We start from the raw sequence: 25,989 nt of genomic DNA, 5'->3' as shown, positions 1-25,989 counted from the left end.
ATAAATCACAAACATTTAACATTTGCTGTAAATTCTGTGAATCTCGGGCAGCTCGTCTTGCATGAAGTGTTTCCAGCTGTGCGTCGTGTAGCTGGAGTCGAGTGTTTTAACTGATGCATGAAACGACACATTTTTAGACAGAAGTTGTAACGGCGCCGTTTTCTTTGTGAGTATGTATTACACGGCGTGCTGCGGGGGAAAGCCTGCTCTAACGTTTGAGTCTAAGGTTTATTTTTTTAGCACCTGACGGCTCTTTTTTGCTTCTCATTTGTAAACTCTGCATACTCATTCACATGATTCAGTTTATTTTGAAAAGTCTCAACGGGCTCTTAAGCTTTATTGTGAAAGGTTTACGTGGAAAACAAGCCAGCGGACAGTGGAGCCACGTGATGGTTTTTACCATAATTGTTGCTAACGACAGCATGTAAAAACATGTCTGTCAGTAGTGTGGTTCTATTAAATATAAGAGAAAGAGAGAACTTTAAGGAATGAATACAGCCACTACAGTGACATAAGAACCATGAAAAAATATTGCCGTAAACAGTTTATTTTGCGACACCACGAAACAAACGATAGCTTAAAATGAAACGACAGACGTTTTTATATCGTTATATCGAACAGCCCTAGTGTTGGATGTTTTCAAATATTAAATAACCTCAAATTGGTTCTTTCACCAAGTCCAACAGCCCTCTGTGGTGTGGTGGAATAGAAGGATTTGCAGAGGACAAGTCTGCAGAAACTGTGTAATGCTATTGTGTCAGTATGGTGAAACAATGACTGAGGAATTTTTGGGAACCTTGCTGAATCTAAAGGCAGTTCTGAATAAAAAAAAAACGTGGTCCAGACTTGACAATTACTGATTCCTGATCATGCTTCGGTAAGAAACTTAGCTATGTTTGTGGTATGATGTGCATGTAGCGTGCTGTTATGTTGTAAATTGTCTGGATACGCTTGGGAAGAAAAACATTTTTAATTGCATAAAATGGCACTGATCACATCAGCTGATGGGGAAACATTGTTGGTTTTCCTGGAAAATTACCATAAAATTATGCACTACCCACTTAAAATTCATGAAACTGTTCTGAATATCACTTATTTGTTACTTAAAATTATTTAAGTACAATTTGTGTCTCCTTTCCTGTAACCCCCACTAGAGCTGGGCGATATGAGATTTTTTCATATCACGATATGTTTTTTTCATTCAGGCGATAACGATATCTATCACGATATCAGCCAAATAACTATATTTGTAAGATTTAAATGTGCCGTTGCTCACAAGTAAAATGTGAAATAATCAGCAGCTTGTTTTTATTTAAATATTTATTTCCCATAATAAGTTCAACAGGGTAGATGTACTTAAGGAACATGAGACTTTTTCAGATAAATAAAGGCAAATATTGCAAACTACACAAAAGGCAGCCGCTAAAGCGTTTAAGTTTCAAAATAGAACAAACGAAACAGACTAAATTGTCAATTCCACTTAGAAACAAAATATTAATTCTAAAAATAAATCTTAGTTTGTGTTACAGAAGAACAGACAAAACTGACTAACTTTTGTCAGTATCAAATAAACTGAGAACTAAAAGGAAATTCTCAATCTCTCCTTGTTGTATAGCTGAGCTTTTCAAACAGTTTTAACAGTTACTTTAGTCTGACAAAAGCCGAATGACGAATTAGCGCTTCCAGTCAGAGACCGAGGCTACGTCCACACGTACACGGGTATTTTTGAAAACACAGATTTTCCGTTTTCGTTTTAAAAAATAATCCCGTCCACACATAAAGGGAGAAATGAAGGAAAACGCTGCTATGAACATGCCAAAGCAGCAGGTGGCGCTAGATTCCTAACCGTGCAGAAATGTTGGCCAATCAGAAGTCTAGAAGCCTCGGTGGGAAAAAGTAAACAAAGCTGGGGCATAGAAGCAGAACAGAGTCGTATGTGTGGAGGGACAGTAACTGTGTGTATATGTAAGCATTTAAACACTGCAGAGAGTAGAATTAACAGTAACAGTATTGTAGAAATTCATTTCACCGAAACAATAACGTGGCGCACAGTGTGACGCATGCACCAGTTCATTGTATTTCCAGACTTGCTTTCGGCACAATTTACAGTGCACGCTACTCTGTTTTTAGTCAGACTTGAAATAGCTGAAATACCTTCACACTACGGAACTTCTATGGCTCTTCCGTTCGACAATCTCTCCGGCGTTGGAACCATTATCTGTTTTCTCTTCGGTCACGCTCATTTCCTCCATTACCCGCTGGCTGCTTCCCAAACAAACACACGTGCGGCTTGGCACTTGTGCTGTACGTTACAAGTCACGCGACGTGACGCTGCGGCTGTGATTGGTTCGGCTCTGCGCTACTTAATTTGGATTGGCTGATCTTTTTTTTTTTTTTTTTTTTTAGAGGACAAGAGCAGCGAGGTCTATCGCGATAGCGTAATTTCTCTATCGAGTAAAAGTTATATCGCGATACATATCGTTATCGTTCTATCGCCCAGCTCTAACCCCCACCCCCTTGTACGTATGTAAAAAGGGAAAGGCAGAGACTGTACAAAGTTGCTGAAATATACTGACCCCAAACACACAACTCCAGAGCCCAGAATGATCTCAAGACTAGAGCACAACCATAAAAAGGAGATAAATCAGAGATTAAATGCACGTGCCATGAGCCAGTTGATTAATGTATAGACAACACTGATGAGCCATTTCACCACAGTACTATAGTCATTTTGGGCCTTCAGAAGAAAAAACCCAGAGTAACAAAATCTGCATATCTAGTCGTGTAAAACATGCTGACATGTTTTGTACGCTGTCGAGTCGGTTTTCAACCTTACCTTTTTTTTCCTTTAAGAAAAACAAACAAACAACCCAAAACTCTGGCAGTTCACCACTTACTTTTGTTCCATTGCAAGCTATTCATTGGACCTGGATGAGTTGAATTGCAATAACTGGAAAAATTGGGGTGTTCTAAAACTTTTGACTGGTAGTCTAAGTTTGCATAGCTAACTTCAGGATGGTGCTGCATGAGATAACCCATTGTTTTATTTAATGATATAAAGAAATATTTTGGTATCCCAAATATTGATACTGAATGCTATATCTATATTTGTTGCACAAAATGAAACAGGCAGAATATTGCAATACTATGTTGTAGCAATTTTCTTTCCTTCACCCCTAATTTTCTTTCATAGTTAAGAATATTTACTTTTTCCTCCTTTATGCAACAAACACAACATTGGCATATTCTTCACAATGCCACCGGACTTATATGACAAAGAGTGTGTTACTCACTTGTGACCTTCTGCAGGAAATCCAGACAAGGCCGGCTAATCCCTGACATGCTGACAGACACAGCCACTGGAGTCTGGCCCTCGTAATTCCTAGTATTGGTATCTGCTCCATACGTGTAGAGCATCTGGGCACACAACACATCATCCCTTAGAGCTGACAAATGTAAGGGAGTTTGGCCATCTTCAAGGCGTCCAAGATTAGTGTCCGCTCCCCTCTGCAGGAACATGCGGCAGTATGAGTGATTGCCTTTGATGACAGCATAGCGTAGCAGGAAGCCATTTTGAATGTCAATGTTGGCGCTGTGGTCAAGGAGGATCCGTACACAGCTGGAGCGCTCGCGGATTATGGCAAGCTGTAGTGGCGTGGTTCCTTTGTCGCTCAGAGGGTCTACCTCGGCCTTGAACTCGAGCAGCAGCCGCACGAATGAGTCTCGACCATAGTGGGCGGCCACATGCAGCGGCGTCCAGCCATCGTTACTTTTTGCATTTATAATGTCACTTCGAAACTCTGACTCCAGCATCAGTCGGGCAATGCGTGCTCTGCCATGCATTGCTGCATAGTGAAGTGCGGTGAAGCCACCAATAAAGTCCTTCACTGTGGGGTCAGCTGTACAGACGAGTGAAAAGAAAAGAAGAGTTAAATGCAGCAGACGCTTCATATTATAGGATTTATGATAAGCCAAGATAGTACAGTCCAAGAATAATCTGCTAGAAAGAATTTTTCATCAATTCGTATTTACAGTGCATTCCTGCTAGACTGTTATACTTTAAGTGGACATGAAACACGAAGCCCTGCTCTCAGAAACTGACAGATTTAACAGTCTGTGAAGTTGCATTTAGAAAATAAGTGTTCAAAGTTAAAGTTTTGAGAACATGTTGGTTGGGTTGCAGCTAATAGGTTTACATTAGTGTATGTTAGCTAACTATTAGCTGAACCAATACCTCACTGCCCAAAAAGCTGATTCTGTCATAGCGCGGTGGTGGCAATGGGAAATCTTTCAAAGATAATGGCAGACGGCTTAAGTGGAGTGGCCAAACAGTCAACTTTTAAAAGTAGCAACAGGGTTTTACCTGACTTATTCATGTAGCAATTTAAATGTTTAGTTATGGGCAAACTGAAGCTTCGTAAAACACTGAAACATTTGAAGCATTTGTGCTGGAATTGTACTGGTTTTGAAACAATATCAAACCCATCTCCACAGTGACCCCTGCTGGCCAATTTGGATATTGCCACATCTTAAACAATATTCAGTCAAACAGTAATGCAGACAAGCCCAGCACAATTCCTAACAAGGTTTTATTTTTAATTAATTTAAAAATATATAATTAAATGAAGAAAATAAATGTTCTCCTTCTTTATAAAAAGGTAAGATTTATTTTCACAGGCTAATTCTGACCAATTATAACAGTCCATTTTATGCACGAGTTAGGACAGAGTGAGGAACCAACTTTGAGGGAGAACTGGTGAGATTGTTCTCTCCACCCCGATGATACACCAGGACAAATTCAGCAGTGTAAGAGGAAAAAGAGCTCGCTGGTGCCAGATGAGAGATGGAGAGGAGAACAGGAGAGAATATAAAGACTGTTCTCCCTTTGTAAAGGACCGCTAGAAAGGTTTAACCCTTTAACCCTAACAGGTTAGGGCTACACTGGTGGCAACGTTTCTTTAAACTACTGCAACTCTTGAATGATGTGGGCAATCTGAAAAATGGCAACCGCTCTTGAAAGCAGCAACTCTGCGCTTTTCAGTGATATTAAGAGTCATTACATTAATCCGAAGCACTGCATCACAGCAGCCCCAGGAATGCAAAGGTTGAGAGAGTGAGCGTGTGCAGTGGAGTTGTGCAGAAAACTGATGTTTTGTTGGACACTTTTCTAATTATTTTATTAGTGTGGTGGGTTTCTTTTTCAGCATTTTCTGCCATGTTTTTTTCCAATTGTTTTATTTTTTTTAAGTTCTATACATGACCTATCACCCATTACAAAATATACACTGCCCAGCCAACTTCTAACATTTGAAAAAGCATGGTTGCTAGGCAACCCAACCCATTTAACAGCCTTGCACTTCTGGCCTTTAAAGCACCTGGCCTATGCAGACCAGGTAGTTTTTTGAAGGATGCGGGGCCTGAATTGGGGCACACCTTGACTCTGTGTATGAGACTCACTGCTGCTATGTTATCTTAAATCAGTCATCTGATTTGGATGCGCTAGCCCGTCATCTCCAGAGTGTATGTCCATGGTTTTTCTGATTCTAACAGAAGATGCACGATAATAATCATATTCTGGGGTGACAAAATGGTATCTGGATGAATCTTAAGTCATATGAATAATATCCCAAACGTGGATTCTGTTCATCTGGACATGGGTGAGTGAAAAAACTTTTCTCCCATTGAGAACGATAAGTCCAGATGAAAAGAATGAACTTTTGGGATTTGGGACACTTAAACATTTTTTAAGTGTTTAAGGGATATTTATCTGAATGCTATAGAAGTGACTTCTTTTCAAATTTCACCTAACATAGCTGAATAAATGCCCACTTTTTAGTAACACACTGCCCTGTAGCATTAACAGCAAAAACATTTTCAGGTCGTGGGGTTGGGGGTCTGACCTCCATGCTCCAGGAAAACTCGAACACATCTCTCTTTTCCCTTGGCTGCTGAGAAGTGAAGCAGTGTCCAGCCATTGGCATCGCGGATCTTTGGCGAGTATCCTTGCTCCAGCATTCTCCTAACAGTGTATACATCCCCTGCTGCCACTGCAGCCTGGATCTGCAGCTCTTCATGAAGCTCAGGGTTCCTTCTGCAGTGGTGGTTCAACATCCTGTCACATTTCGGAATGGTAATTTTCATCTGTACCTAAGCTCTGTTTAAAATAAATAAATAAAAATCAGTAAATATATTCAGATTCAGATGGTACATTAAGCATGACTGAAATTAAGTTCAGACTTATGGCCGTGGCTTTTAATCTGAAAAGACAACACTAAAATTGAAAAAGTAGTAACGCATTACTTGGTGATAGAAGTGGCCTAAGAGCCTGTGTCAGTTTAAGTGTTGTTTTCAATAAATTGCATGATCAAAATTTTTTTGGCCTCACTCCCATTTCTTCTTGTTGCATGCTGAAGCTCAACTTGGTCTGCCTACCGCCTCAGTGCAACAAAGATCTACAGTTTAAGCAGTTCATTGTAGATCTGACAGACTTGAATGGACATAAATGGCTGACAAAACACACAAATCAAGCACACACAGGTGGTGCATTAAAAAAATATCTTAAAAAAAAAAATCAAAATCAAAATGTTAAGTCATTTTAAGCATAAGAATAGGAATCAAAATAATACTGAAATGGTGTACTAATGATGTTCAGGAGTTTTTAAGGGTTAACATTAATAATGAGCTTCCTCAAATATTGAGGAAGCTCATTATTTGATCGAGGGCTGAGTGATGAGGAAAATCTAATATCTATATCTCATGATATGTTTAAATAACCTCCAGAATCAAATGTTTTTTTCAACCACATGAGTGCGGAAGGAAAAACTCTTTTTTTTTTTTTTAACAGGAAGAACCCTCCGGCAGAACCAGGCTCTGGGAGGGGCGGGGCATCTGCCGTAACCAGTTAGGGAGATAGAAGGAAGACAGGATAAAAGACATGCTGTGGAAGAGATTAATAACAAGTATGACTCAAAGCAGAGAGGTCTATTAACACATGAAGAAGAAATACTCAAAGCATCATGGGATTTGTTAAGTGTGGATAGTTAAATGCAATTGCAAGTTGTGCCTTGTTCTCAGAAGGACAGCAAGTGGACAGGGATAGGTGAGATGAGGCAATGCAAGGAGGAAGAGAGGCAAAGAGTGATTCAGAGGCAGAGCCTGGTTTATTTCCCACAGCTTGTGTAATCTGTTGCCTTATGGTTCCAAGCGCTGTCACCAATCTTTGCATTTCATTATTATCTCACAACACTTGTTTAATCAGCTACCAGCTCTCCTACAGACTTTTTAAATGTCTACAGTAGGGCTGGGCCATATTATACCGTTCACGGTAATACCGGTATAATGTTAGGCAACGATAGGAAAATGAAATATCGCGATAGAATGGGAGTAAAACGCGCATGCGCAGTGCCTTTGTTTTCATACGCACATGGCCGATTGTTGAGTGAAACAGATGAACCAGAACTGGTTTGTAAAAATGGTGCAACTTCCGTGATGTGGAACTGGTTTGGTGTTTGTGTAACGCTAAGTTATTTAAGGACTAGTTTATGTCAATGGATGAATTTACTGACTGACGCGCAGAAGAAATAGTTCTTTATGGAGCCCAGATGGTGTGAATGATGAGACCAAAAACTGCAATGTCTTGTACCAAAAATATATTGAATAAATAGGGGAAAGGGGAAATGGAACAAAATAATTAACACAACACACAACGTAAATGTCCACAATTAAATAATAAATCAGTGCTGTGATTTTTCTGTGCAAGAGTCCTTTTGCTAAGAGTCCTTTTTTTTGGTCCTTTTCTTTTTAAAGTTCACTTTTAAGGTATTCCTCCTTAGGGTCCAGCTTCATACAAGGGGGAAATATGTCCGTAATCCAAAGACGGCTAAGTGGGGGAAAAGAAAGAATGGTCCTACCGGCTCGCCACTTCAATATGAAGAAGATCAATTCAAAGAGGGGAAAAAAACCTGACCGCTGAGTTTAAAGTTTAAAGATGAATTGAGGGGAGAAAACGCTTTGTTTTCCAACACCGTTCTAAATGCCATAAGCTCACAGCCACAGCAGGAGTCGAACCCGGAAGTATCCCTCCACAGCCGGTTTTCAGAGTTGCCGCGACGTGGGAGGAGCCAATCAGAAGAGGGACCTCAAATCAGCTGACGTGGGTCATGTGACAGGGAGTAGTTGATATGGGTTACAGGTTCCCCCCTCAATCTCATGTACGTCCCTGTACATGGTGGTTGGGTCCGGATGACAGGTTGTTCAGTGGCAGTAAGCAGATGGTCCTCTTCATCCTCCAGTGCATGAGTAAAGGCAGTGGTTAAGCCATGGACTAGTGCCTGAATACTCTTCAAGATGGGCTGACCAAGCGTAGAGTATTGTAACCGGTCCGGAGGTTTCCTGGTCCGAGTTGATGTTCTCAGAGGTTCTAGTTCAGAGCTGGAGGTGTCAGAGTTAGATGGTAGATCAGCAGCAGAGGACATACTGGACTCAGTCCGCAATTCAACATTGGTAGGTTCAGCAGAGGACAGACTGTCCTCTGATTCCACAGTATCAGGAGCTTCCTCCTTGACAGGGGTTTCTGAGTCAGGGGTTTCGCTCTCTGCTGGCTCAAGAGGAGGCAAAGGGAGCGTAGCAGGTTCACAGACTGGTGTATCAGATGGTAAAGGTTCAGTGGCTGGAACGGCGGATGACGGTTCTGGCAGATTGTGGACAGTGGTGAATTGCAGAGGCTCTGATACAGGATCATACCATTGATGCGGTATCATTTCATCCTCATCGTCTGACTGAGGTTGTGCACAGTCCTCATCAGAAGGGTTGAATGACTGCTTCCTGGTTGGTTTTACAGTTGTTCGGTTGGTTCGAGTGGAATGCGGCAAAAATCCACATGGTAATAGGAGATCTCTGTGTAGAGTACGAATCGGTTTGGATTTGTTCTCCGGTCGGACAGTGTACACTGGAAGATTTTCTGCTCTTTTTACCACCACATAGATGTCTGGTTCCCATTTGTCTGCGATTTTGTGTTTGCCTCGGAGTTTCACATTACGTACCAGCACCCTGTCACCAACGTCCAGTTCAGAGGGGGTGATATGTTGGTCGAAACGGCTCTTGTTTCTTTCCATGAGCTTCTCCGCATTGCCAATGGCAATTTTGTAGCTCTTTTCTAGATTTGACTTCAGGTTCTGGACATATTGCGAATGAGTCAGTTGATTGCCGTCCACAGGCAGTCCAAAGACCAGGTCAATCGGGAGGCGAGGTTGTCGACCAAACATGAGCTCATAGGGTGAGTAGCCAGTAACATCACTCCGGGTGCAGTTGTATGCGTGGACCAAGGGCTTAACAAAATCTTTCCAGTGAGTTTTCTCTTCTGTGGTGAGTGTTCCGAGCATATTCAGGAGTGTTCTGTTAAAGCGCTCGACTGGATTTCCTCGTGGATGGTATGGTGTAGTTCTTATTTTGTGAATTCCAGCCATTTTGCAGAGTTCTTTTATTGTGCGTGACTCAAAGTCTCGTCCTTGATCACTATGGAGCTTTTCTGGGATACCATAATGAACCAGAAAACTGTCCCAGAGACATTTGGCGACAGTCTTTGCTTTTTGGTTTGGAGTGGGGACAGCGACAGCGTACTTGGTAAAGTGATCTGTTATTACCAGGATGTCTTTGGTTCTGCTCCTGTCGGGTTCCAGTGATAAAAAGTCCATGCAAACCAGTTCCAGAGGTCGATAACTTCGAATGTTCACCAGGGGTGCCGCTCTTTCAGGTAAGGCTTTTCGTTTGGTGCATCTCTCACATGTCTTCACTTTATTCCACACATCATTGGCCATTTTTGGCCAGTAGAATCTTCGACGTACGAGGTCAAGAGTACGTTCGATGCCCAAATGACCCATCTGGTCATGCAGTTCTGACAGTACTTCAGCCCGAAATTTCTGAGGTAACACTAACTGGTGATAGAGCTGGTCCCCAACTTGCCTCCTCCTCACGAGAATGGCGTTTTGGAGCTCCAGGCGATGTTGGTCTCGGAGTAGAAGGGGCAGTTCTGGGAGTTCATCCCGCAAGACGGGAGGTGGGCTTTCCCCAGTCTCTAGCAGCAATATGACATGCCTCAGGGTCTGGTCTTCCCTCTGTCTCTCAGCGATTTCAGCATTCGTCAGCTGAGGAACAACAGGAGGTGCAAACTGAGTGTCGTTGACGAAGCTGTCAGGCAAACTGTCGGCATGGGCAGTTAGTGACTGGATGAGTGCGGTGGTGGACATCTTTTCAGCCGTACTATAAACGAGCTGCCGGTCACAAAGGGCCTTGACTGTGTGTTGATCGATGGAAATTGAGGAAGACTGATCCAGATGATGTTGGGCAAATCGGAGAATTCTCTCCCTCTCCTTTTGGGACATCTGGTCATTGGAGAGTTCTCCATGTGGCCTGCGAGAGAGAGCATCAGCATCTGGATTTTGCCTACCAGATCTGTACATGATTTTGAATGAAAATGTAGAAAGAGCAGAGAGCCAACGGTAACTGGTGGCATCTAATTTAGCAGAGGTAAGTAGATAGGTGAGTGGGTTGCTGTCAGTAATGACAGTGAAGTTGGTGCCGTAGAGATAGTCATGAAACTTCTCCGTAACAGCCCACTTGAGAGCCAGAAATTCCAGTTTGTGAGCTGGATATTTGGACTCACACCTCGACAGACCCCGACTCGCATAAGCAATCACCTGGTTTTGTCCTTGTTGCTCCTGGTACAGAATAGCTCCTAGCCCAGTAGAACTAGCATCTGTATGGAGAAGGTAAGGCTTCTGGGGATCGGCGAAAGCAAGTACTGGTGCTGTCGTGAGTTTTTTGATAATTGTGTCAAAGGCTTGTTGACATGCAGGAGTCCAGCGACTGGCAAGTGGTTCCTTAGGATCCAAATATTGCTCTCGCTTGAAGGTGGCTCTGAGTTTCCGCTGTGATGGAGGATATCCAGCAGTAAGGTCATGCAAAGGTTTAACGATGTTAGAGTAGCCTTGGATGAACCTACGGTAATATCCTGCGAAACCCAGGAAAGAGCGAAGTTCTTTAAGATTCTTTGGAATCGGCCAGGACTTAAGTGTCTCGATTTTATCTGGATCTGTCTGCACACCATCCTTTGACACAACATGCCCCAGGTATTTAACGGATTTCTGGAAAAACATGCACTTTTCAACTGAGAGCTTGAGTCCAAATTCCTTCAGACGGTGAAGGACTTTCAGTAGTCTCCTCTCATGCTCTTCAAGCGTTGGTGCAAAAATAATCAAGTCGTCAATGAAGACCAAGACTTCTTTCAAGTTCATTTCTCCCATGCACTTTTCCATTAGTCGTTGGAAGGTACTGGGTGCGTTTGTGACTCCCTGGGGCATTCTGTTGAACTCATAGAATCCAAGTGGACATACAAATGCTGTTTTGCTCTTGTCTTCCTCCTCCATTTCAATCTGATAATAACCAGATTTAAGGTCAAGGACTGAAAACCATTCTGATCCAGAGAGAGCTGTAAAAGTATCCTCCAACTTTGGCAATGCATATGCATCTTTGATGGTCTGCAGATTTAGTTTCCGGTAATCAATGCAGAGCCGCACACTCCCATTCTTCTTTCGCACCACGACAATGGGTGATGCAAAAGGTGACTCTGACTCTCTGATGACCCCAGAGTCAACCAGCTCCTTCAGGTGTTGGCGCACCGCATCCAGATCTTGAGGATGGATTGGTCTTGGGCGCTGTTTGAAGGGAGTAGGGTCAGAGAGCTTGATCTGATGTTTCACTTTGTTGGTTTTCCCAAAGTCAAGGTCGTGTTTTGCAAAGACATCATGGAGGGCGTTTAACTTCTCAGTAATACGACTCTTCCATTCCGGTGTTAAGGGGGAGTTACCAAAGTTGAAGTTGAACCCGGAGGTCACAGGGTTAGGAGGCATACTGTCATGACTCCTTTCCTGACACTGAATAGACTGAATGGCACTGATCTCCGCAATGATGGCTTTGGCTGGGAGGGTTACATCATGATCAGACTGGTTGCAGATTACCACAGGTAAGTGGTATGGCTGGTGAGAAGGGAAATCCATGACACAAGACGGGACCATTAAGCCACCTGGCAGAGGTGACGAAGTTGGATGTTCCACCAACACAGCCTTCTCGGCCTGGAGGCAGCGTCCGCAAATTAACCCCTCCAAGGCAACAGTTTTTCCAGCTGGGATGGTCTGTGGTCCGTCAGTGTGCAGCTTGATGATTCCGTGATGGTTACTGTTGGCCAGTCTGTATCGTTGCTCAAGGATTTTCAGCACCGCTCTGTATCCATGTGGCGCTGGAATGGAGGGTTGTTGGTCTGAGAATGCTTTCTCATATGCCAAGTCCAGAGTGTTCGTACCAATCAGTATTGACGGCTGTTGAGCTGATTGGACATCAGGAACTACCAGGGCAAGTGTGTCAACAGCTGTGGTGGAACCCAAGAAGTCGGGAGGGAAAGTGACGTTCAGCTCCACATAACCAAGGTATGGAACAGCTTGGCCATTTGCTCCTTCTATCTCCAGGAGATTTTTCAGAGGTTGTATTTCATGGTCAGAAAGATAATCATGGTGGAAGGAGTGAGAGATGGTGGTTACCTGAGACCCAGTGTCTAACAGGCAGTTGAATACAGTTCCTCCAATCGTGACCTGTGCTGTGCTTCTGGTTCCAATGAGTCCTTTAGGCAATGTGATGGAATGTCCATCCTGCTTGTAACTGGGACATGGGTCGACTGCAGCCTCCGTCTGTCCCTCCACAGAGGCTGCCTCTAGTTTGACGATTTGTGATTGCTGTCCCAAGCCTGCTGTCTTTTTTCAAGTTGTTTCTTCTTTTTCAGAACCAGTGTCGGGTTTGGAGGGTTGGCGCATCCTGCTGACATGTGCCCATCCTCTCCACATTTAAAGCAGTAGCCTGCTCTAGGCCGGGAACTGGTTGCACTGCTGCAGGGTCTTGGTTGTGCTGATCTGAGTTGAGGTGGTGCTGGCTTGGAGAATTGAGATTTCTGTGAGAGAAGAGCAGCCATTTGACTCTGCAGTTTCTGCATCTGTTGCTTCAGCTCATTAATAGCCTTGGTGTCTGAATGGCTACAAGCACATGTGCTCTGTGAATGAACAGCGGCACGAGGATTGGATGCAGTTAGGTGCTTCTTCATGAGATTCTCCTTGGCCAGCTGTCTACCCTCCTCAGTTCGAAGCAGTAGGAGGAGCTCTGCAAAATATGGGGGATCGCTCCTCAAGTTCTCCAACTGTAGTTTGTTTAGGATATCGCTATCCCAGCATCCTCGACAAAACTGCTTGAGTAAATGTTTGTTGAAGTCTGAAGACAAGATACCACCTCTTTTCATCACAGTGTTCAATGCGAGTTGTAAACGTTGCAAAAAAGCAGAGGGTTTCTCACCCGGGTCCTGTAACGTATTCAGGAATTGAGCAAACAACTCTTCACCATCTTGTACTAAAGCAAAAGCAGAATCCAACACTTTTAAATAGATGGATGGAATTGTGTTTGAGCCCAGCCCTTTCACAACATCTGTTGCTGGAGGTAGCAAACTTTCAAGGATGCGACGAGTGATCTGTAGAGGTGCCAAATTTGGATCTGCTAACAGCAGTTCAATGTGAGATCTCCAGGTCTCATAATCTGTTTCGTTGGCTGGTTTGGGGATCTTCCCAGAGAAAGGACGAAGTCTGAATGCAGGTACGGTGTCTGTTTTTACAACATGCTCCACCACTACTTTTTGTATTTCTGGGGGGTTCATTTCAGTCTGTGACAGTGAAAATCTTTGTGGATGTGGCAGTGACCCTTGTTGGTCAAGTGAGGGATTGCTGGTAGCTGTCTCGGGGATTGTGGAGTGTCCAGACAACGACCCCTGCTGGCCAGGCAGAGATGATGCAGGCTCCACAATTTGGACTGAGGCTCCCTCTAAGTCACTGTCTTGTTCGATTCCTTCCAGATGCTCACTAATTTGTCCCATCATTTCCCGCAGAATATCTGGAAAATCCCTGCCGCTGCGGCGTGCAAGTTGCTTGAGCTCCCCGAGGTAATCTGCAGGGGTCCTGACTCCTCCTGTGGCTGTGCATTCTGCGGCAAGCGATCTTACACAAAAAGTCAAAGCCGAGTGATTCTTTGACTGATGAGTATATGGGAAAACCGTATTAAGAGCAGTTAACGCAGAACTATCACAATATTCAACGATCAGGTTTTTGTAAAAAACACTATTTGCGTCATCCACGAAAATAACCGTTTTTATACGACCGTATTGTTTCAAATAATCAAGAATTTCCTCATCTTTCTCAGTGTTCGTGGCACCAGAAACAATGACAGAATGTGCAACATTGACCCCACTTTCCTGAATAAACTTCATTTTTTCTTGTCGCGGACCTTATCAAAACCACAGAAAATACTGAATATCAAATTACATCAAATAACACAAAAAAAGCCCACTCATTCACCCATCAGGCTCCTGGCTGGCTCGCCACGTGTAACGCTAAGTTATTTAAGGACTAGTTTATGTCAATGGATGAATTTACTGACTGACGCGCAGAAGAAATAGTTCTTTATGGAGCCCAGATGGTGTGAATGATGAGACCAAAAACTGCAATGTCTTGTACCAAAAATATATTGAATAAATAGGGGAAAGGGGAAATGGAACAAAATAATTAACACAACACACAACGTAAATGTCCACAATTAAATAATAAATCAGTGCTGTGATTTTTCTGTGCAAGAGTCCTTTTGCTAAGAGTCCTTTTTTTTGGTCCTTTTCTTTTTAAAGTTCACTTTTAAGGTATTCCTCCTTAGGGTCCAGCTTCATACAAGGGGGAAATATGTCCGTAATCCAAAGACGGCTAAGTGGGGGAAAAGAAAGAATGGTCCTACCGGCTCGCCACTTCAATATGAAGAAGATCAATTCAAAGAGGGGAAAAAAACCTGACCGCTGAGTTTAAAGTTTAAAGATGAATTGAGGGGAGAAAACGCTTTGTTTTCCAACACCGTTCTAAATGCCATAAGCTCACAGCCACAGCAGGAGTCGAACCCGGAAGTATCCCTCCACAGCCGGTTTTCAGAGTTGCCGCGACGTGGGAGGAGCCAATCAGAAGAGGGACCTCAAATCAGCTGACGTGGGTCATGTGACAGGGAGTAGTTGATATGGGTTACATTTGTCTGTCAGATACACAACAAAGCACATTTTTTTGCAGAACATGCAAGCGGCCGTTGTTATTGTCGGACTAAGATGCTCTTAAATCTGGGAGTGATCTGGGTCCTAAACTCCGTATACTTCAGGTCAAACAACACTGCAGCATCACTGAGCGTTAAAAACTGTCTAAATTCTTTCATCTTTAATAAAACGATCAGCATTGCTGCTTTACCAGGTGTAACTATGAAGTTTAACTTCCAGGCATCCATGAAAACAAAATTTATTACATTTAACGGAGTTAGAAGTTAGCAGGAAGCTAGCGGAAGTTAGCTCGCTAGTTTCGCTAGTTACCTAAGCATGATATAGCATGTTCTGACTGAGAGATTTCTGAAAAAAATCAAACGTACAGCTCTGCTATCACTTCCAACATAAATGAAGACAGGAAACTAAACAGCAGTGACGTTTGTAGGGTTACTGAAGTTGGGCTAGCTGGTATATAATGATGTGCTACGTGATCGCTAGCGACACAGCTATGTTAGCATAACATAAACAGTGAAGCTGGAGGACGAACACTAACACTTTTCCACTTATAAAAGTTAACGTGAAGGTTCTTCATGGTTAGAGACAAATGCAATCGCATGGCAGGATGCTGTAAACGGACCAAACTTCAGTCAGGAGAACAACTGAGATAATCCATCCACAATACGAGGTCAGTCATTAATATACATGGGAATAGAGCAGCTGCCAGAGAATTCAACATTAATGAATCAATGGTACAGAAGTGGAGGAAGCAAGAAGAATGAGTTTAATAAAGTTTGATTTATCTGACTGCTTTGTTTCGCTTAATGTGCCTTATAATCCCGTGCACCTTATGGTCCGAAAAATGCGTACTGCACACTGCAGTTTAATGTTGCAAAGCACCTCTTTTTAACTTCAGTGGATATTATACATGGTTATGCTCAGGATATGTCAGCCCATTTCTACTGGAAATGCCTTTTGGTTAAACTTTCAGCAAGGAATTTGCATTTGCACTGTTAAATTTTTATAAAGCTTTAATGTACATAAAAACCAGCTTCTTGTTTAAGTGAAAATAAATGGAAGGTTGTCTTTTTGCGCTAGTAATGTTGTGGAGTTGTATTTTGTCTTGCATCAATTATATCGTCAGTTATATCGTTATCGTAAATTTTCAAATATATATCGTGATAAATATTTTTGGCCATATCGCCCTGCTCTAGTCTACAGTGTCAGATCAACACAGCCCTGCCCTCCAGTACTATCAGGAGCAGCAGCAACACCTCAACAGCAACATTGTACCCATCGGGTAAGAAATAGGCTACCTTTGCTTTGCCTTGTCCCCGCCTGATAACAGTGATATAAAATGATGTGAATCCATATTAGATTTTTGAAGAATGCGGGTTGTTGTTATTCACCCTGGTCCCATGTGCCCCTTTTTAACTTTCAGTACCCGCCCCTTCAAAAATCTCTACACCGCTCTGCCTGAAAAAACAATGCCGTGGTCCCAGAGTCTGCCGAAAAGCGACAGACTGAGCAGGAGGTGTATTCTTGCCTCAACACCCACCTTTGTTGTAGTGTTTGTGTTGCATATTAATTACGTCACAGGACACTTGGACGCGTTGCTATGACAATGAAAACGCACATTAGGTGGTACTCTATTATAATGGAAAACCAGTTAATCCAATTCGAGTCGTGGCGAATCAAACCGAGCAGGTACTAATGGGAAAGGAGCCCATCTGATCTTGAGCTGCTTTCCTGCTTCTCAATACTTTCCCCATCGCTCTGGTTAAAGTTAATCTTTGTTTTATGAGTCTAAAAATACAGCTTCTTTCCAGCTGATTCTGACAAAGTTGAATGTGATCTTCTTGTTCTTGAGTAGTCTGCAAATTGTTCTGTATTAACACTGATGATGTGTATTGATACAGTGTACATTGATGGGGTCTCCAAATTCTAGATGTCGACACTGATACACATGTAGAGTGTTTTTGATGAAATATTGTGAACAATGTTGTTACAGAAATAACTCTGGCACATTAGTTGTCTGCTATGGTCTTTCGGTGTTGGCTGGCTAGTGCACTAATTGTTTTTAAGGATGTACCACTGCCACTGGCCACTGCCAAATTTCTTACCATCTCTCTCTGGTTTATTGTGGGTTTTTTTCCCAGCCTAGTGATGGTGTACCTTGTGTGCACTGCCATCTGTCTGAGACTTCTATTCAAAAATGCAAAACTACAAATACAAAATCAGCTCTATGAGTCAACTTCAGGCATCTGCTTCATTTGTGATGACATAGCAAGGAAACAAGCCCCATCTGGCAATGAAACTGCTTTGGAGTCAACTGTCCAGTTAATTTTGAGCAGCTAAAAACAGGGGACTACAAGAAAAGGGTGTAAGCCGCTTCTTACTGTACTGCAGCTAGGATAGGCTCCAGCCCCTCCATCACCCTAAATTTCTCAGCAGTTAATCCAAACTCTGAAAAAACACCGACTTAAAGCTCAAAGTCTGCACTTGAACACATTTGACTTAAAATCCAGAGTGGTGGAGTATAGATGGTAAACGGACTGGTTCTTATATAGCGCTTTTCTACTCTGAGCACTCAAAATGCTTTACAAAACTTGCCTCATTCACACAAGCATACTGTACTGTTTCTATCTAAGCTTCCTATCTAACATTTACACGCATTCACTGACGGATGCATCTTGCCCAAGGATATTTGGCACGCAGACTGGAGAGACGAGGATTGAACTACCAACCTTCTGATTAGCAGGTGCTCTACCACCTGAGCTACACTTCAAAAGACCATCAAATCATTTTTTTATTAAATTATTAACAGTTTGAAAATTTGGTTGATCTCAGAATTGCACAAATAATGTATAAAGCAGCAAACAAATCTTTACTCCACGACATTCAGAACTTAGGAGTAAAAACTATAATTTATTAATTTTCTTTAATTCAGTCTTACTGAATAAAAAGCAGAAAACTTGGAATTTAAATAATATAGAGGCAAAACTATAAAAGTTGTATATATTCCCCCCAAAAATGTAATTATAAATGAAGTTATCTGAAAATGTACATGTTTGACGTATGTTCAGGCACAACAGTGGAATTTCAGAGACAGTCACTTTTTTGCTTCAGCTAACAAAGGCTTAACCATTACTTGATGAAGAGGTCTAGCAAGTTTTTTTGGTTTCCTTGTTGGGAGAAATTATGTTGATGTTAAAAGAAAAGAAACAAAAGCTAATGTTTTAGATATTAAAATGTACCTTTGGACCAGCTGAAGAGATAGGCTTCTTTTAGTCATATCAGAGCTGCTTTGCAGATGTACTGGTGCACACTGTGAAGAACTGAGAATTTGTTTCCCTGTGGCACAGTCATCAAAAAGAGATTAGAGGCAATGAAGAGTATTGTGAACGCTAACGGACAGAGTCAATTGATTATGGATACACCCCATTTATTGCTGAAAACCACAACAGCCAAACAATAGTAACAACCAGAGAGTTAAATACAAAAAAATAATGATATGCATATACACTACCCAAAGGTAAACTTACTAATTACACTATTTTTTAGCCAACCTGGGAAAACTTTGCAAATGAATGAAAACGTAACTATCTGTCATTACCTTAAAAGTTTGGCTCGTTAGTTTAACTCGTTTGTGATAAACAATAGACATCACCGTGGCTTTATTTGCTAACATGACCAATAATACAAAGCACACACAAGTATACAGATATAACTTACAAAAGCTCGGCGGTGAAGATAGCTCGTTTCCACCACCCCAGAAAGTGTAACGACAGTAGATCCTTTTAGAATAACCCATGGTCTACGGCTGTACGTTCTTAGAAGGTTAGCTGAAGCTAGTTAGCCAGAAAGCTAACAAACTCATTCGCTCGTTTTTAATTTTATTTGGCTTCATTTGACTTTTTACACTATTATAATTGGGTAGAAATAAACCCCCAAACACAGCGCGTGTGGATATTAAAAGGAATTCTACGCCTTTATTGACAAAACAGCAGCTCTATAAAACAAAGACTTACTTGTCAGACGCTGAACCGACGTGTAACTGAGCCAATCAGCTTTCAGGTATACGGAACGATTGAAGTTGTCAAAGCTGCATTATTCCGTTACTTTCAGCACAAATACAATACCAAACAAAGAAGCTAGTGTCAAACTTTTATCCATATCTTTGTAGGTAATGACAAGAATAATCTAACTGTTCAACACTAAGACTTAATCAAAGAGTGTCTGCGAAGAGCTTCACCAGCGTGACTCCATCAGCAAAAACAATAACACTTCCGTCTGCAGACTTTCACAATATAAGTATAATTTCCACAGCCCCAAGCACGTCAAGAACTACCATTTGCAAAGCAGACGTATGAAACTGTATTTTAGGATGCAATTAATTTAAAATAAATCAGAAAGGCAAGGAAACGTGCATATATGATGATGCTATTCTGATTAATCAATTTGCAGATTAATGATCATAAAACTAACCTCACGGCCCATTGTTAGTCAGTGGAGCTAGTTTCCATCATTATTCTGCAGTCAGCTGAGATTAAAGGAGTGGTTTGGATGAAGAAACCTTTCTCCTACAGAAAACGTCCAGTTTGACAGAATGAACTTTCTGAAACTAGACACATTATATAAATCCATGGTCATTGTAGTAAATAAAGTGCTAGTATTATATTCACTATTATATATTCCCCACAATGTAAAAACAACAACAACAATATAAAGTTGTGTTTTCATTTATTAGACTTTTTTGTTTTATTTTGGTAATGCTTCACGTATTTTGTAGGGGTACTTCCGTGTATATCACGTGGGAGATCCACGCGGAAGTAGCCGCGCAATGGAGGGCAATATGAGTTGTAAAGACGAAGACCTGTCCGTAATGACAGGGCTTTTTAACTGTTTGACAGAAGCGTACAGATGCTTTCTTGCGGGATCGTATCCCCCCCAAAATGCTGCCGATGTAGCGGGCGTAATATATTCCGGCTTTTGTGGACCTGTCCACGGGAAAGGCAGAGAAGGTTCCCCCTCAGAGTACTGCGGTGAAAACAGTGCGGAGCTGACTTGCATGTGCATGTCTTTCCTCGGGAGGGTTTCTTCCAATCTGACGTCTCAGGGGCTGCATCCAGACGTTAGGTTTTATTATGCGGAGGTCCTAAAAGTATTGCTTGAAGACATGGATCTCATCACGCACCTTGTAAGTGCTACCACTGCTCAGGGAGTAAAGACGTAAAGTTATCTTAATAATTGATTTAATTACCTTTTCCATAGGTAAAGCGGTTCCAAGCCGAGGACCACATTATCTCACATCTGGCTGCAAAGACGGCATCAAACTGTGTTTTTTACCTTATCTGCAAATCTGTAAGTAGTCATTCTTTGGGGATTCGTCTTCAGCAACGACTTTTTGTTTCCGTCTCTGAGATGACCGAAGCGCTTTAGCCTACCTACTGTAAATCACATACTATTAAAAAATATGCAACACTGTTCATTGTGTGTAATGTTAAGAATGGTGAAAAAAGCAACGTTTAAAATAACGTAAAAGGGTAAAACTTCAGCAACTGGTAGGTTGTACGACTAAGACCAGACTGGCCAGCCTGTGCACCACCTGGACTTACAAGAAAGCCTATGACTCAAAACCTCACACATGGAACCTGGAATTCATAGAGCTACACAAGATGAGCAGAACCCTAATAGTAAAAAAAGAGAGGAAAGGTAGTTACTGCAATCCTCTAAGGTCTATCAGAAGGCAACACACTGAAAATAGCCAATTGGGAACCATGAAAAGGCTACTAGGAAAGCTACAACAACCCAGCGAGTAAGGCAGGTCCTGAGAAGTAGGTGAATGGGAAGAACAAGATCAAGGCAATCGCCACCTACACCCAAAGGAGGAGATCAAATCCACTGACATCAAGACAATGAAGCTTCTTACTTATGCATCTAGCCCTCTGAGACTGTACGCTGAGCGGAGGGAAGGAGACCAAGTGTCAGAAGCACTATCCAGGGTGAAACAACAAAGAGCCACATCATTTATTGTGGCCATCAGGAAGATGTATAGTACCATATCACCCCAATGGAGCACTTTGCTCTCAGATTGCAGCTTTACTTGTGGTTACTGGGATATTTAAAAGTAGTATGGGAGGCAGAACCTTCAGGTATCAGGCACCTTGTCTGTGGACCCAGCTTCCAGCTTGGATTTGGGAGACAGAGACCCTTTCTACTTTTAAGATTAGGCTGAGGACTTTCCTTTTTCTGAAAGCTTACAGCTATGGCTGAATCGTGTGACCTTGAATCCACACTTAGTAGGACTTAGCAGTAGACTTAGGCTGCTGGGGTCCTCTCAAGATGCACTGAGCGTTTCTCCTTCTCTTACTCTTTTTTACTCACCATCAACGGCTCTTTCACAGCATGTCTTTTATCTGGTCCCCCGCCCGACTGGTCATGGCAGATGGCTGCCGCGACCTGGTTCTGACGGGTTGGACAACAGTGGAAAGGAACTCCCTTTTAAAATGAAGGTTGAAAGGGAGTTTTTCCTCCCCACTGTTGCCAAGTCCTTACTCATAGGAGGTTATCTGTTAGGGTTTCTCTGTAAAATTTTAGTGTCTTTACCTTTCAGTATTGAGCACCTTGAAGTGACTGTTGTTGTGATTTGACAGTTTAAAATTGAATTTGAGTGCTTGTATGCTTAAATTTCTTAGGGACTTATCAGTCCTGCCTGGCAGAGGAAATGTGAACAAGCATTTCAGAACCCGTGGCCTGGTGCTGAATTAGATGCCTGTTTGTGGTCACTGACTGAAGTCTCCAAAAAACTTCTTAAAGGAGCTCATCGAGGTAAACGGTGTTAGTAATTTTCATTTTCAAGGAGTCCAAAATCCGCGATATCTAAGCTATAATGGTAACAAAAATACAGAAAATTGTAGAAACTGCAGCCAGAACATTTTAAGATTTTGAACATTTAAATGAATTTACTGAAAGATGAGTTTATTGAAATCATTTGTTCTGTAGCTAGGCTAACTCCTTGGGGTAAGATATGGGCAGATATGATGCTTACAGGATGACGGTTGATTTTGTCTACTCTCACATTTTGAATGCCTTTTTTTTCCTTCCATTAGAGCTCATGACACTTCTGGTAGGTTTTGACCTCACTCTAAGTGTTCTATGTTCAAAACTGCTCCCTGAAGAGAAGAAACACATGTCACAGCATTCAGTGGATTTTACCAGAAGCTCACACTGGGGAACATCATTATGTCTACTGCTAGACCTGCTTGAGGTGCTGACTTCTTCTAGTTTGGTATGTGGAGCTGGTGTCCGTTTGAAGAGTCAGAGAGTAACCCACCTTCACTCGTTGGCCCTCCTAAACATCTGCTGCTCCTCAGAGTATTATGTTAAAAAGAGAGTGCTGCTTCTTCTAAAGAGAGCAGTCCTCCAGAAGGCTGGAGAGGACTGGATTTCAGGCGATGTGGCGTCAGGGAGGACGTGTGGAAACTGGAGCTCTGATATGAGCATTCTAGCTCGGACTGTGTTAAAAGCAGCTTCTGACAATTGGTTACTGAGTATTCAAATGCAGTCTGGCGCTTTCTTTGGAGGAACCAGGCACATTCTGGGAGATCAGATTCAGAACTGGGATTGCATGATGCTGAGAGCTGTCAGCCTCATTATTCTCAAGTCCATAGAGCTTTGCATCCAAACAGCTGCAGGATCAGGTGAGAATTAAAAAGAAATACCAGCGTGGTTGATGATCTATCATTTTTGCATGAGTACAATTAAAGATGTTGCTGAACTTTAAACCAATTAAATTAAAAACAAATCATTTGAAGCTCTTCTTTTTGATAACTGTGATAGTACTGGGTTTTTTTCCTCACTCAGAAATCTCAGCAGCACATTCAGTGGAAAAACAATGAAAGAGATGCTGAATGTTTTCACTCAGTGTCTGTTCTCTCCCCTGACCAGTCAAATCAAAGACAAAAATCTGGATGACAAATGCTTTGAAAATGACATTTGATATTTCAAATGTTGTGTAGCCAATGATTGTAAATCTAAAGTTATTAAGAAATGATCAGTCAAAAGAGGGTTTTCAGGAAAAACTGTTAAATGTTCAGTTTCTATGCCATATGTCAGAACAAGCTCCAGAGTGTGATTGAAGTGGTGGGTGGGTCCTTTTACATTTGGAGAGAAGCCGTTCAATAACAGATTAAATGCAGAGTTGAAGCTGCATCTATGTTTAAGTCACCCACAGTAATTATTTTATCTGAACTGAGTGTGATAAATTGGAGAGAAGCTCGAAGTGCCAGGTGGACAATAGATATCAATAAATAAAATGTTTTTTGTCCTGGCTCTCTGCCATCACCCACACCTGGTTATGCGGCAGATGGCTGCTCCTCCCTGGCGGAGTTTCTGACGGTGGTTTCGTCCTTTATGTCCTCCAATGGGCAGGGATAGTTCAGTAGGTAGAGTAGTGGCCCCATGATCGGAAGGTCGGGGGTTCGACTCCACTGAACGGCTACCCTGAGGTACCCCTGAGCAAGGTACCGTCCCTACACACTGCTCCCCGGGCGCTGCACTGGTGGCTGCCCACTGCTTCACTGGGTGAATGGGTTAAATGCAGAGGAACTATTTCCCCATGGGGGACTAACACGCACACTTTACTTTTACTTTTTTTTTTTTGAAAAGAGTTTCGTTTTTCCATTCCACTGTCGCCAAATGTTTACTCAAAGGAGGTTGTTTGATTGCTGCAGTTTTCTTTGTATTATTGTCGGGTCTTTACCTTTAATCGCTTTCTCTAAACAGGCCAGGTTTCACCCAGGAAGTTTACCAATGATCTTAAAAGCCTTTATATGCTTTCTGCTGTGGCTTAGGCGTATGATTATCTTCTCAACACAGAAGTGAAGACTGCAACAGAGGTTCATGCATACATGCAGAGTCTGTGGGGCTTCCTGAGACAGTACAGGTTCAAACAGAGAGAGGTCACTCATCTCTGCTGCTGGATCAGCATGCTGTTTGGAGAACAGGATGATGACATGATGGAGGCAGCTAAAGCTCTGCTCTACATATTTCTTCATTACAGGTAAAACAGATACCAGATTTGGGTATGATATAAAAACTATAATGGTAAAGAGGTCCTGATGTTAGTTTACCATCTTTAAAGATGCTTAAAGATAACTTCTACACATGTAAAAGTATTCAGATTTAAAATATACATGTGTGTGTTTCTGTCACTGTTTACTGATACTTCACTGTCTTTCACTTTACCAGAAGAGAAAAATTCAAATAAGCTGTTAGTGTTTACGTGATATGTTCTAATTAGATTTTTCTCTCATTTTTAGACTGATGTCTGGGATGGATGAATTTGCAGTGCTGGAGACGGCCTGTGCATCTGGCTTTAACCCTCACTGTCACTTTGTGCTTCTGCTTCAGAGCATGTCCTTTGACTATAGCATCCTCCTAGACTTTCTGATCTCAGCTGAAACCTGCTTCCTGGAGTACTTTGTGCAGTACTTGAAATGCCTCCGAGATGATTGGCAGGGCTTCGCTGCAGCATGTGGACGTATCACTATGTCAGACTGTTGTCTTTCACAGCAGAAGAAGTTAGGCGCCGATAGGTCAACATTGAAATGTAAAGGAGAGCCAGATAAAGTAGAATCTGGTTCCTGTGTTATTCCACCAGCTGGAAGGCTAGGTATGGCTTCAGAGCTTCGCCTTGTAGAGTATGATACTTCTGATGAGTCTGATTCTGAGAATACAGTGGAATCTGTCTGTGCCTTGAATGGGAAACAATATAAGTCAACAGCTTTACTGAGTCCAAGACCGGAAGGATTATTACAGCCAGTGTTGCAGAGTGAAGAACCATCACATGCAAACATGGCATCTCTGTCATGGCAGCTTACAGGTGAAATATCAGTCAGAGCAGTCCATTGTTTGTCACAGCTTAGAGAGGTGGTAACGAGGCTGCACACAAAGAAGCTCTTCCCATATAACCCTTCTTCACTCTTAAAGCTCCTAGCGCAAGTAGAGAGCTGTTACCAGAAATCACACCTGTCACAATGCAGTAAATCATGAGGATCACTAGTTTCAGTGATTTTGTTTGTTTGCTGATGTGGTGTGCACTTCCTGTTCCTGCTATTGCACATATAAAAATATTATTGTCGATATTATAAATATTCATCCCTTTATCTGTATTTACATTTTGTGTTTCACTAATTGTTTTATATTTCTAAGTACAAATGCTATTTCATTGACAGTGTTACATTTAGTGCTCAGTCTTTAAAAAATATTACCATGTCTTACTATTATCATGTCATTAAGTAAAAAACGTCAAATTGTTTCTGAAGCTATACCATAGGGTGGCAGCAGAGGACTTTTAAGTGCATTCTCAGAAGGCAATTTTAATGTCACACCGGGGTGGATGTACCTCAGGAAGTTTTGGTGTTTTGGTCCCTGGCTGATCCAGTTTGTTTGAAAGATACCAAAGTTGTTCACAGATGCATTCATCAGGGTCTAAATGTTGGATACAGAATGATCTGACTCAGGAATTGTCCCAGCTTTTATAAAGCGCTTTGAGTGCACAGATAGAATAGAAAAGTGCCTTAAAGTCCATTTACCATTCACTCCCAGAGTTGCTATTTTTTTTTTATTGTAAAGCAGTTTTGCTCTACGATTATGGCTGTCAAAGAGAACCACATTTTGTGCCATTCCGAGTTTTAATTTTTGTGCTATTTTGGCTGCGCTGAACGAATAAAACCCCATATTTGCTAGTAGATATAATTTTTTATTTTCATTTTAGAATTGTTGTCTCATTTCCTTAAATAAGCTTAAAATGGCTAAGCCATGCAAAAGCCGCCACAATT

The 25,989-nt window shown here is 42.0% G+C and overlaps 2 protein-coding genes across 5 annotated transcripts in view; one reads left to right on the top strand and one right to left on the bottom strand.

The window, feature by feature from the left end:
- Positions 1-20,463, bottom strand: part of asb7 (ankyrin repeat and SOCS box containing 7) — a 23,096-nt gene extending 2,633 nt beyond the window's left edge. The window contains exons 1-4 of one of the 4 annotated variants that reach the window (XM_082539952.1): positions 19,177-19,436; positions 18,403-18,499; positions 5,901-6,154; positions 3,294-3,899 (exon numbers count right to left, since the gene is read on the bottom strand). In XM_082539952.1, coding sequence (XP_082396078.1) covers positions 3,294-3,899; positions 5,901-6,141 — 847 coding nt within the window. In that variant the 5' untranslated portion in view covers positions 6,142-6,154; positions 18,403-18,499; positions 19,177-19,436. The other 3 variants (XM_082539953.1, XM_082539955.1, XM_082539954.1) reach the window with 3 other exon arrangements.
- Positions 19,945-25,989, top strand: lins1 (lines homolog 1). The gene is made up of 6 exons (XM_082539933.1): positions 19,945-20,345; positions 20,420-20,509; positions 21,844-21,976; positions 22,258-22,848; positions 24,026-24,209; positions 24,469-25,989. The coding sequence occupies exons 1-6, from the start codon at positions 19,989-19,991 to the stop codon at positions 25,199-25,201; spliced, it is 2,088 nt and encodes a 695-aa protein (XP_082396059.1). The 5' UTR covers positions 19,945-19,988; the 3' UTR covers positions 25,202-25,989.

This window comes from Aulonocara stuartgranti (assembly GCF_965226115.1).
Source record: "Aulonocara stuartgranti genome assembly, chromosome: 1".
In the NCBI taxonomy this organism is placed as follows: domain Eukaryota; kingdom Metazoa; phylum Chordata; class Actinopteri; order Cichliformes; family Cichlidae; genus Aulonocara; species Aulonocara stuartgranti.
Note: the sequence above shows the minus strand (reverse complement) of the source record. Positions and strands in the feature narration are given on the sequence as shown.